Source organism: Hippopotamus amphibius, chromosome 10 (assembly GCF_030028045.1).
Source record: "Hippopotamus amphibius kiboko isolate mHipAmp2 chromosome 10, mHipAmp2.hap2, whole genome shotgun sequence".
NCBI classification, from domain to species: domain Eukaryota; kingdom Metazoa; phylum Chordata; class Mammalia; order Artiodactyla; family Hippopotamidae; genus Hippopotamus; species Hippopotamus amphibius.
The window spans coordinates 48,188,537-48,201,744 of NC_080195.1; the positions used below are offsets into that span (position 1 = coordinate 48,188,537).

Below are 13,208 nucleotides of genomic sequence, written 5' to 3' on the forward strand. Positions count from 1 at the left end.
AATACTCTGTCATTGGCGTCCCCCTCTCCACTTTTTTTCTGGGTCACAAGGCAGGCGCATAGCAGGAGCTCTTTTTTTTTTTTTAAAGAAAATTTGTTTTCAAACCTGAAGCTTACTTCATTCATGGCTAATGAACAAACCTAGCTTTCCAGCTCCATCTTGTGCTCTTCTGTTATGTCAACCAGGCATCTGGTTTACTCTCTGATTCTGAAAGGTAGCTCTGCCCTCTCCAGCCACCTTTTCTGGTCCAGCAGCCCTAAGACACCCTTGTCCCTCCTCCCAGTCTGCTCAGGTCCTCACCGCCCTTCAAAGTCAACCCTCTGGTATGAAGAGCTTCATGACAATCCCCAGACCCTGATGTTTTTCTCCAGCTTATCTCATAACAAGGGACATGGGCTAATTTGCTAATACACAGACAAAACCATGAAAAGAAAAGCCTGCCCGGGCAACTAATCTGGTGATCTAACTCCATTTGGAAAAGAAACCTGAAAGAATTTGTTCTGGGCAGAAACTAGGGCCTGAGCCAAATGAGAGAAAGATGGAACAGAAGGTACCACAGGGCATTCAGCTTTCAATCAACCTATTTTGCTTTCTCCTTCCACTCAATTAACTCCATCTCGGTTCCTGGCTCACTCATCAGTGCCTCTGTTGGCTCGGTGGCCTCTCTCTGCTTCACTCTTGGGAATTAATTGGCGTGTTAGGATATGATGACCTCTTTGAGAGATACACTGGCAGTGTTTCTGTTCTCACAATTACCTACTCTAGAGCCACGGCCATAAGGGAAATCAGGGAAGAAGCTACGCGGGAATTTAGAAAGGATAAGAGGCAGTGGGAAACGGGAAGGCCCTACAAAAAGAAGCCCAAAGCTTTCCTGCCAGATGAGATTCACTGAATCCAATATTCTGTGGTCAAAAACTGACCCAAGGGACTTGGTTTAGCAGTGGCCTTGGGCTCTGCTCTCAAAAAGCCCTCCTCACTGGCTCCTCCCATTGTCTGAGTCCTCCCCAGTAGTTATGTGTAGAGAACACTTTCTCCTCTCACCCCCAAGTGTGCCTGCCTGACACAGAACTCACCCGCCCCTCTCTTCCCACTTCCTGTGGTCTATTCCCATCCACTCAGCTCTTTCCTATCAGCTGCAAAGTCCTTTTCTTCAGGTCACTTTTAGATGTTGGTGATAGTGGTTAAAAGAACTGTGCATGTATTACGGGATAGACAGTGTTAAGCGTTTGCTTTTCATTTATTTCATCCTCATAGCAACTCTAGGAGGAAACGAAGGCACAGAGAAGTCAGGTCATTTTCTTCCTGGTCTCCGAGAGGGTGGTGGCAGAGCTGACTTTCAACCACAAAGTCCAGGGCTCTGAACCACGGTGTCCTATCAATAGAGCTGGTCCAAGAGCTATCTTCAGGGGGTACATTTCTTTTTATTCTTCTCACTTCAGAAAAGTGCCTGTTTAACCATTCCCCTGTTTTCTTCTCTAAAAAAACCCCCCCAAACTCCTGATAACTCCATTTTCTTCACTTCACATGAACCTTTTAAATTAATCATGTACTTTGAATGGATCAATAAGTTGTGTGTTTGTGGCCTTATATAATGCCAAGAATAATCTGCCCTTTCAAAAAAACACACAGCCTTCCTCCAGTGGGTATTTGTGCTGAAGAGTATGGTAAATTTTAAAAATTGACTCTGAGTACTTATACTCAGTTTAAGTCCTGTTAGCCTATCCAGAATTCTTTGGTCCCCCAGGGGCCTGTGCCATGAATAGGAGAGACATCTGCAATCTGGAAATAGGGTGTGAACACGGGGACACAAGCTGTGGCAAGGAGAAGTGTCATCTGCCCTCTGCATGGATGCGTTCTCTGTACAGCAAGAGCCAGTGCCTGTGGCTCTCACAGCAGTTACGTGAACACTCAGGGGCTGCCTAACAGCCCTGGGGAACAAATTCAGAGAGAAGCAGTGGGGGAGATAAGATGGGATGTTTGCTTAAAATGTGGATGCAAATACATACACACATGTATATGTATATATAGTACATTTGTATATATTATTAAGGTATTTTGTTAATAATAACAATGCTGACTACAATGTATTAAAGTGTTTATTAAGTGCTAGGTGCGTTACTAAAAACGTTCTCGTTAAATCCTCAATAACCCTATGGACTGGGAATTATTTTCTCATACCTACTTCTCAGGTGAGGAAACCAGATGAGTAACTTGCCAAAAATCACACAATTAGTAACACAGGTTTCAAGCCCAGCCACTCTAACTCAAAATAATGCATACTCAATGACTGCACTATACTGCCTCTCAGCAAAGGGTGTGTGTGTGTGCGTGCGCGCGCGCGTGTATGTATCAGCACTATATATGGTCCATTAAGGTCCAGTCCCATTCCAACTAACAATGCGGGGGTAGGGTCTGAGGCATTTCACTGTGATCAGATGCTCTGAAATACAAGAGTTATCAATTGCAAATGAACATCTTTTTGTTCTATAACATCATTATTTGTATTAAAATGAGAAAGGTGAAAGCTAAATATTCTCCACTGACCCACAAGTGCTGGCTGATAGGGAAAGACATACTGCAGCTAAAGAGACAGTCTCATTGCATGGGAAGGGCTATTTTATCTATAATAGGTATGTATATTGATACGCGTTACCACTGTGAAACTAAAATAAACTAAATTACCATAGTCATTTGTCCTTGTCTAGTCTAGCGTTAAGTTCTTTTCTGTGACTCAAATTATAAAATGATGAGATTAGTGAGTTCCAATACAGATTATTTTAAAAGTATATCACAGAATTTCCCTCTGTGTTAGAAATATATATAACCTGTCTAAAGAGTTAAAATATTTATAGCTATAAGAAAACCTTTGAGGATACCGCAAGAGTTTTCTTGAAAAGCAGAAGGACTTAGCAGTAAAGAAATCCACTTAGTTGTTTTTTGATTTTTGGCAAAAAAAGTAAGAAAATATTGCAACACTGTAACTAATGAGTTATAACGTTCAGTTACCTAATTTCTATTCCAGTTGGATACACTGGATAATGGAACACAATTTTTAGGACCAAGTTCATGTTCTTTTCTTCATTGTCATGATTAAAACTGAGATCTTTAATAGTAATGACTGATCTTGAGTATTTTGCCCTTATCTTTGCCTCAATCAGCTTGAGACTTGGAATCTGTTTTCCAAAAAAATCTCTCCTCTGTTGAAGAGCTCCTATGATATATATTGTTCACCCGCTCTAGAACTTGTCAATGCTTGAGTGTCAGAACGGGTTTTCTCCTGTGAAAGCTAAACACCCAGTGCTGGAGCTTATATCCTTTCCTTCTACTGAGTTCCCTGCATCTTTACCAGAAAGGAGAAGCAGACAGCATTTGAACCTTGATAATGTCACCTGACTTCAGCCCCTTACCCAACCCATTACAGAAAGATCTGAAACCTTCCATCAGGGACCTTTGATGGTTTACCAAAACCAAAACAAGTGACATGCTGGAATACTAAACCCATGTAAATAATGCCTTTTTTTTTTTTAAGGAAGATATTAGGGGAAACTCCCAATGATCCTGAAACCAATTTGACAAAAGTCTAGAAGAAACTATCAAAAAAATATTTAGTGAGAATTTTGGTTTACTTTATTGTATTTATTCTGCATTTCCTTTTGCAAAAGATCTGGGGTACATTTAGAAAATGCTATCAGGATCCCGAGGGAACTCCTAAAGACTGATCTCAAACAGATCTCATTTTCTTTCTTGACACAGTTGCTATGTTGGTGGATTTAAGGCATGTTACAAACATGGAGAACAGCAAGGCTCTGCAGTCTCACCCTGCATCTATGGAGGAAAGGGCAATGACACTGGACTGGAAGGTGATGTGGCCCTTTGGAGGAATCACTGTGCAGGCTGATGGCTCTGTGTCCCCAAAGGAAAACTTTCAGTGAAGCGCCGTGGAGCCCTGCCTGACCTGGCCAGTATTGCAAATTGTTGAAATGTTGATATCAATAATAAGTTAATTTTGATAGGTTGAAGAACTGGGCTCCACCCCCCCCCCCGCCCCCCAAAAAATAAAAGAGTCAAATTTGAGAGGAAAAAGTCATAAAAAGCTTTCATTTAAGTTTACCAAAAAAAGTCGGTGTATTGGAAGCATGTACCTTGAAAAAACAACCAGGGGCTTTTAAGGGAGCACAAGCCTCAACAGGGCAGGTGATGGAGTCACAGAAAAGGCCCCTATCTCCTGGGCTGTGCTGGGAGAGCACCAGCGTCCTGGACACACAGCTCCCCGGGGTGGGGTGTGTGTGTGTGTGTGTGTGTGTGTGTGTGTAGCCGCTGGCTAGCTAGAGTCCCGCAAGCAGGGGGCAACCAGGAGAGGTACAACGTGTACCCAGGAAGCGGTGGGTACACTGTAGCTATGTCCCACAGAAAAGGGCTGATGATGAGGAGAAGTAGTTATGGAAGTTATAGAGTCAGAGCGGACTGCAGAAATAACTTACACAATCTCAACACTTTTCATATAAAGGAAAAGAGGCCTCTGATGAACATTTTCAAGTACTTTTAAGGCTGTCAGATAAGAGGGAGCAGATTCGTTCTGTTTTTCCAGAGAGCAGAACCAGGACCAAAGGGTAGAAGGTTGGAGATCTTGGTTCAACACAATAGTGAGATCCTGAGCTCCCTCCTCTCCCCAACCCTGCCTCTAGGCTCTGGAGATACTCTGGTAGAGGCTGGATGGCAGCCTTCAGAGATGCCAAATCCTAGCCACCAACTTTTACCTGTCCTCCAGGTGTCATCTCGTTGGGAAACCTTCTACGGGCAGCCTGACAAAGCTAAGCATTCCTGCCTCAGTGTTCTCATCAAACTGTAAGCCTGCCTCTGTCGTAGAAGGATCACATTGTAGGGTGGTTCTGTTTCTGTGGTTCTCCCCAACTCGCTCCCTGATGGCAGGGCTTGTTTAATCCTCAATGCCCAGCACAATTTTTGGTATACAGTGGGTGCTCACTTTATGTTTATCAAGTCGAATTTCCATTAGGTGAAAAGTTGATTGAACAATCTCTTTCAAGTATAAAACACTAAAGGCCTCTGCATACAACCAATTGCAGCGTTGAGAAGACCAGTAAATTACAATCAGCTTTCTCTCCTCTAGGCAGAATTTTCCTCCACGAAGGCCATTTCTCCACAGCATCAGCCTGGCCCCAACTTGTCCTAACGTGAACCCCACAGATTCATAGTTGGCTATTCTATTCCTTACTCAGGTTAATTATGCAGATTAATTTTCAGGTGCATTGAACAAACTTTGACTGTAGAGTCAGAGATTTAAAAGAAAGACCATAACTGTGGCCCATTTTTTATAAAGTCCCTTATATCTTTCCAGGTGTCATTTCTAGTACTCTCCAACATGGGTATGTCCACCCCAGGAGAGACCCAAGATTATCTGTTGATAACAGAGAGAAAAATTCTCTGTATATAAATAAGCATATATATGTGCAAATATATTATATGCATACATATTTGATCAAACCAATAAAAAGATATGAAGTTTCCCTGGACTTTCATAGTATACCGGCTCTGAAGTCTCCCTCGGACCACACGGCAGGTGGTGTGGTGGGGAGGGCACGTCAGGGGCCAGCAGAAGGACCTCAATGCGGAGGGGCTGACTGGCTCATTTGTTCAGCTGCTTTCAGCATATTTCAAATCATTGCTCTTTTCATGTGCCCAGTTAAATGGACTTATCTATTATCTAGTTTTAACTAAACTAACCTTAAAGACATGTGGCTTAACAAGGTTCCTCAAAGCAATTGCCGTCTGAAGATAATACTAATCATGAAAGCACAAGAGAACTTTGAACTCTTTGGCAGCCACATTACGGGGTGAAAAGAAACAATGACAATCTAATCAGACCTGTCAAAAAACCAGAACCAAAAACTAATTGAAAATTATCACCAAGACTATTTGAAATATGGAACTACAACTTCTAATGAAAAAGTGAAACTTCACCCTAAGGGAACAGTGAGTTTTGAGATTATTAATGGTAGTAGAACACGTATATAATTTATAAACTAATATGGATGCATATATAGGGGGTTGCAAGTTCAAAAATATCTTATTGAGAGAGTATCTAATCAAAAGAGTTTGGAGACCACAAGCCTGTTCTTGCTTCTAAAAATATTTTTTATTTCTTCCCGATCATTCTGATTAATTGTAGAAAAGGTGAAATGCATGGAGGGAGGCATCAAAGACAAGAAGAAATTATCCATATTCTCACCATCTCAAAATGAACAATATTTGCATTTGGTGAAGTGTCTCTTCCATTACAACTCTTTCCTATAACATATCTTTCATAGAAGGAGGCTGAACTTACAGGGAGAAAACTTCACAGAATATCACGTTCCGCTATTGGTCACTTCATCTAGTCTCCAGGGAGTCTCAGGAGGCGTGTCAGGAATGCAGCTGCAGTCCTGGTTTTTGAACATTTGCCTAATACAACTGGGGTAAGTTTCACTCTCAGAGGGGTTACCCCCTGACTCCATCCCAGGTATACTCTGGGAGCCATATAATTGAGTAAAAGGAGACTGGTACAGCAACTCATGTGTTACCTTAATTTTTAAATGAATTAGCCCATGTTAGCGATCAGCGACATGGTCTTCATACTTAGATTTCCCAGATGTCAGGGGAGCAGGCCTGCTCTGGTTTTTAGCAATCCCTAGGAATTCCAAGTATGTCTTTGAATCAAATGCCTTCCTTTAGGGAAGGAAACCATAGCTGTAGGTCCTGCAGGGACAGCCTCTGCCCTGGCTTACACCAGCTACGGCACATCTCTCATTACAGAAACCACTCTCAGTTTCACACTCGGAGTCTTCTCTAGAAACCTGCCCTTCATTCCCACAGGGAAATACTAGCTGGTATTTGAAATCACCTCATTACCCTCAAAAATGGCTCCTGACAATTTCACTTGAAGGAGAAATCTTCCATAGATTTGGCAGGATTTCCATTTCTGTCTAAGATGAAAGACAGCATTTCCCCAAGCTTTGGGCCACACCCGAAATGGAGAACAAGATCCTTTCTAACACCTGGGTGCAGAACCAAATTTTTATCATCCTCATTTTTGTCTCCCTCATTTGATCTATTTACTATTTTTCTCTCCCTCATTTTATTAGGCCCTCATACTGCTTCCTTACTTCTGCTCTGCTGCATACCAAGCTGTCCAAGTTGTTGGGAGGGTGGGAGGGGAAACTTCTATACAATACAAAGGCTGAGAAATGCAAATCCTACAATTTAAATATCATGCTCTTCTACTGCAACATTTAACTAGGATCCAATTTTAAAGTATCAGATTTACAGTCAAGTTAAAAAAAAAAAGAATATCTTTTTGTATATGCTTTGGATTGGAAATAGATTTTCTCAGAATCACTGCAGGCAAACACACCCTAGTGATGCCCCTGGCTGACGTCAGGGGTACAGTCCAAGTGGCAAAGTGAAGCTAACTGACCCATTCTGGAACTAAACCAGCAACCCAGACCTCAAAACCACAGCCATCTCTTCAAATAAACCCTAAACATCCAAACCCTCAGGTTATTTCCTTCCCCTTAAGCATTTTTTGATGTGGACCTGGAATGACAGAAGAGTAAATAAAGAATACAACAGCCAGATCCCCACACCTGCTAACACAATTCCCCTGGATACAGTCACTCTCAGTGGGTAAGGACTGCAGGAGTGCCTGTGGCCAGCACTGCTGCAACCAGACGTTACCTGTTTCTTTCTGTGAGTCTCACTCCCAATTACCAAAGGATAATAACTCACACCCCCTCTTTCCTTTCTTTATTACCTTTGTCACCCTGCATTCATTCCTTTCTGCAAGCCAGTGTCTCTAATTTTCCACTGGCATTTTCATTGTTCTTTCAATATGTTTTAATACTGTTTGCCACCTGGAATCCCTTTGAGTATAGATTCAAAATAAATTATAAATAAGAAGTATAAGTAAATTCATTTGAAGTTATGGAATGAGTTGGAAAGATAATTGAGATTTAGGTTTAAAGACTTTTCTTTTGTTTCAGAAAGTGTCCAGAAAGCACTTTTTAGAACATGACATATTTAAGCAAACATTGCAGTGGCTTCCAGGAAGTCAGGATAGAGGTGAAGAAGAGAAAGGTCATAAGAGAGTCAGGGATAGGAAGGATTGCTTTAGGACTGCTTTTTTTTTAACATTTCTGATTCTCATTATAAACATTTGTGGCCTCAGTATTGAAGAGGGCATCTGTTGCCAGGACAGTTTTCTGCTCCTGTGTGGGATTGGGAATGACATTGGGTTTGGGATACTGGAGCTTTCAACATTTGAAAAGATAATAATTTTCCTTCCAAACCAGTTCCACAGAAGTTTCCACAGATATTTTTGGGAAGATCAACCCCCAGAAACCCCAATTTGGAGATGGTTGGAATGCAAAGCAACGTTTCAACGAACGTAGATGGAGAATTGGTTTTCCTTCACAACACACCAGCCAGAAGCAAAGAGAAGACACAGCTTGTAATTTAACCCTTTGCCACCCCTGAAAAGGACAAAGCGCCATAGGTGTTGAATACTCTTCACACCCCAGAAACCCTACTGGCCTGGCTTTAGTTACTGTGTCAAAGCAGACAATAATAAAAGGGGGGTATTATGTGGGGCAGACACTACTAACAGGCACCACAAAGAGGACATAAATGTACCAGAACCCCGGGTTCCGACCTTCCCAGGATGAAGGGAGGGGTCAGTGCAATGAACCAGCCAATGTCCTTCACACAGGCTTACTTTCTGAATAAGCAGAAAGCAAACGGAGGATCCGGGTCGACCTTCCTGTGGCTCCTGACGTCCTCGCTGCTCTGTGAGTCCCTCTAATCCCTGATCTACAGGCACCAGCTGAGGAGACCAACTAATTTTAACACCTTCCTACTCATGACGCTACAGAATCCGGTATGTCTACCTCAGTCACCGAACAGCCCGCTCCACGGTCTGCCAGGAATTAAAGCGCCAAGTGAGAGTCCAGTGCAAACCAACAAAGCCCTTCTCAGCAGAGTAATCCCAGCCAGGGGGCGAGGAAAGGGGCCCCGCTGGGCAGCAGGGGTGACAGGAACTGGAAGGAACCCAGCTTGGTGGAACGTGAATCTGCTGATTTCTAAAAACGTGTCGTGATGCACAACGCCCTCTAGTCCCCTAGGCTACTGCACAGCAGTCCTCCCCGTCCCAGAGCAGCCCAGCTCCACCTGGCCTGCCCACCACCTCCTCCCCATCTCTACCTCTATGGTGTACTGCTCAAAGATGCGCAGCTGCAGGAAGATGTCCAGCTTGATCTTGCGCTCGTGGAACAGCTCCTCCATCTGCACCTGGGCGTCGTCCAGCTGCTGCAACACTGACTCGATGTGGCTGATGGAGCTGCTGTGGGGCGTCTTGTTGTTGGACACAGCCGAGTCCCTGTGGCAGAGCAGGAGAGAAGGCAGGGGCCAGGACATGTTAAAAGAGACAGAGGAGCAGGGGGCCTTCCTCGTCTGAGCAAGAGGGGTGGGAGTCAGCTGAGTCTCTCAAGTGATAGACGTTCAACAAACTCCTACTGTGAGCCCGGCACTGCCTGCTCAGTGGGTGAACCACAGACACAGGTACCCTCTCCGGGGTTCACAGCACCGTAGCGCCGAGACTAGCTGCTGTCTACTCCTCAGGCAGAACTGTGACGGGGATCCGATGAAGTAACACATGCAAAAGAGCTCCACAAATATTACAGAAATGGAATGACTCCATACATATACGTAGTGTAATATATACATATCTCAGTACACACACACACACACACACACACACACACACACACATTGCAATACACAAGGGTAGACAAATTCAAGGCCTATGGAAAAAGCATCCTTCCTAGTTTCACCTCACAGGATCTGGTTAAAATAAAACGAGACCACGGCTGCCAAAATTATTCATCCCCCTTTATAATTCTATGCCAAAGTTATGGACTGGTGTTATTACCAGGCTTCAAGCTGTACTTAGGAAAGCATGAGGCTGCAAGCCTGGCTTAAGTCTCCGCTCTGACATATATGGGCTGGTGACCTTGGGAAATCACCTCCCTGAGGCCCAGCTGCCTCCTGTAAAGTGGACTTAATAATCCCTGCCCTGTTCACGGCACGGCTGGCAGTTAAATAAGGTGGCATGTGTGACTGGGCTCTGTGAGCAGGAACGCGCTATGTGAACGACTGTAAATCCTGAAAGGACACTGACGTGTCAGGTGCTGACTGGGGACAGGTCCAGCTGGGGGTAGAGGCTAGGGCACCAGAGGCTGGATGACCAATAAAGGCTTCCAAGACATGAGCCCAGAACTGGCTGTTGGAAGAAAAGAATGAGCTGAGTAGGTGGAGGGTGGGCTTTCTGAGTGGCGGGGTCCACACGAAAGGAGCGAGGGGAGGCGACATGCCACGGGGGAACCAAGAGATAAACACATGGATGTGCTCAGACAAGTGAGGTGGTGGTGACACCTCCACAGGGCCCGTCATAGCAGGAAAACTACGGAGTCAAGACGTTTAGATTCCACAGGGCCACGAGTGAGTACGCTAGAGCCCTAAAACTTGAAATAAACAGGCACATTCTTTATCTTGTGACATCTTGGTTTCTGCTACAATTTATGAAGTCAGAGGGGAAAGCCATTAGTTTTGAATGCTCTCCTCAGCAGTCTTTCTGAAAACCAGGTCCTTCTGGCCTGTGTCTGTCTCAGAAGCAATGGTATCTGAGCTCACACTGTTTCTGGAAGCAGCACAAGGCCAGTTTGTCAAGAGCCTCCCCTTCTGTCAACCAGAGAGCTTCTGATCCCTGCCTTCTCAGCCTGGCCTATTTGGGCATGAAAGCCCACTGCTGCACAGCTTCCCCCAACCATGAAAAGAACTCAAGAGGAGGACTCATCACTACCCACTCGCCGAGGACGCTGCTGCTGTTGGGGGGATGTGACTATTTCTTCTGACAGCTCCCCTCAGTCTTCCTCTACCACACAGCTTCCAGAAGGAAGAGGATGGTTTCTGGCCATTTTGTACAGCACCTGTGTCAGTGTCACATTCACTAGGAATCACAGAGATGATGTAAAACCCCCCTCAGGTCCTTCGGTGATCAGTGTCAGCAGAGTTGCGAGGCCTAGGGAAGATGTGTGTGCTGGGGTGTGTGAGGCATCCTGCCAATGTCCACTAGGCACCGTTTACTTTTCTTCTTGGACTGGTCTTGATATCAGGAAGGGGAGCCCAGGCTAGAGTCAGCCTGGTGGAGGAATGAGCAGTCATCCGTGGTTCTTGCCATACGCCTATGGTCCCCTCTGAAATCCACGGAACTTACACTTGTGGGACAGGCATCAGCCATCTCATTGCCTTTACCATCACTGAGGAGCCTTCAGCCCTCAGGCGCAGGGCGAGCTTGGCAGGGGGTAAGAGCAAGTGGCACCTCCACAGCCCCAGCCCCACAGAGAGGCTAGCCAAGCTTGCAAAAAGTATCTGGAGAAAGGATGCAAAAGCCGTCACATAATTCTGGAGCTGACGAGCTCCTAGAGTGAACCCCTTAATCACACATGTGAAGCAGCTGAGGCCCAGAGAGGTTAAGAGGCTGTCTGCTATTTGGAATTTTCTTCAGAAGCAAATAACAGCGGGGTTTCCTAGGCAGGCAGACAAAACTGCCATGTATTATATATTCATGGGGATGAAGTGGGGGAAGGATGGAAGAGGTTGTCTCATTAGTATGCAACGGAAGGACTCAGAACATCTCATGGGCATGTTTGGAATAGAAATCATTAATCCAACAGAAAAACATGCCAGGGCCATCTTAAGGTACGTTCTCATTGTTTATTTAATTGGACAGCCAGTATGGGGCGGGGGGGAGGCCCTCTCCAATTGAAGTAATTCCCTCGGCCCGAGGATTGTCCTGGGGCCTGTTGATGAGGTTATTTCTGTCTGGAGCTGGCGGAGGTCCCGGCACTCAGTGATTTGGGATAGGAACGAGTCCCTGCAGGCAGACAGCATTAGTGCCATCACATCCTATTTACACAGCACCTGGGCACGGGGCTGGGTGCTGAGGGCTTGCTCAAGGCCTCACGACACTTCACCCGAGGAGCCGATGCCCTTGACAGGGACAGAAAACTAAACAGTGATGCCAACAGAAAGGAGGTGATGGTGAGGATGATTCTAAATGAAGATAAGGTATCAGACAGGATTTTCTAAGATTCCTTCTTAGCTATGTTTGCTTAGGGTGATAGAGAAGGAGTTTTATTTTCTGGGTAGCAAGGAATGGTGGAAAGGTCGTATGTGGGTAAGTGGAGAGCAGAGTGGGACACATCACACACTCTCTACATTCTCACAGGGCCAAAGATAACCATTTGGGGTCACATTTTACTGACTGGAGCACTAGAGTTCAGAGTTAGCCTGAGAACAGATGCTAAGTAACACTATATTCCATAATGGCTATTTCTCCACATGACCAAATATGCCATCTTTCTTAATGAAGATGCTATTTATTTCCTATTGAATAGTGTTAAATTTTTGTTGTATTTATATTACTTATTGATCGCTGAATAACGTCTTCAATGATACACAATGCTTTGAAACATTAGAGCTTTTCCACTGACTATTTCACTCTAAATTCACGGTAGGCATTTTTACATCTGACAGATGGAGAAACTGAAGCTCACACAAGACCACAAAGCTAGCTGCGGCTGAGCCAAGACCAGGACATGATGACTTATCTCGCGTCTAGTCCGAGGCATTTCCCACTGGAAAGCACTGCCCATGCTGACCTGGCCTCGCTGGGCTCCCCTAGGGAGGGAGGCGCTGACCTGAGCTGCTGGATAAGGTCTTCGCCCTCCTTGATGACATTGAGCGTGGCATCCAGAGTAGCGGTCTGCTGCTGCTGGAACTGCTTGATCAGTTCCTGGACCGCATCCACAGAGTCTGCACAGACATCCTCCAGCATCTCCTTCTGAAGGTCTTCCATCCATGTCCACAGCTGTGAAGGAGAGAGCAGAGACGCCACTCAGGGCATGTGAGAGGCCAGGGCTGGGGTTAAGGGCAAGAGTGTGGAACTGAGGTCACCCAACCTACCCTCAACCGGTCAGTGCAGTAGCAGACTGTCCTAATCAGCACCCCATGGGTCAGTTTGCATTTCTGTATTTATACTCACTACCCGTCTCTGCTAAGTCTACTCCATTAGTGCCGGCATTCCCGAATGACAGGAA

General features: G+C 45.0%; 1 protein-coding gene across 5 annotated transcripts in view; it reads right to left on the minus strand.

Annotated features, from left to right (window-relative positions):
* The window catches only part of KALRN (kalirin RhoGEF kinase), a 653,746-nt gene that overhangs the window by 286,398 nt on the left and 354,140 nt on the right, over window positions 1–13,208 (minus strand). For all 5 annotated transcript variants that reach the window (XM_057696213.1, XM_057696214.1, XM_057696215.1 and 2 more), the window contains 2 exons: window positions 12,771–12,979; window positions 9,253–9,427 (listed from right to left, as the gene is read on the minus strand). In XM_057696213.1, coding sequence (XP_057552196.1) covers window positions 9,253–9,427; window positions 12,771–12,979 — 384 coding nt within the window. The remainder of the gene's footprint in view (window positions 1–9,252; window positions 9,428–12,770; window positions 12,980–13,208) is intronic.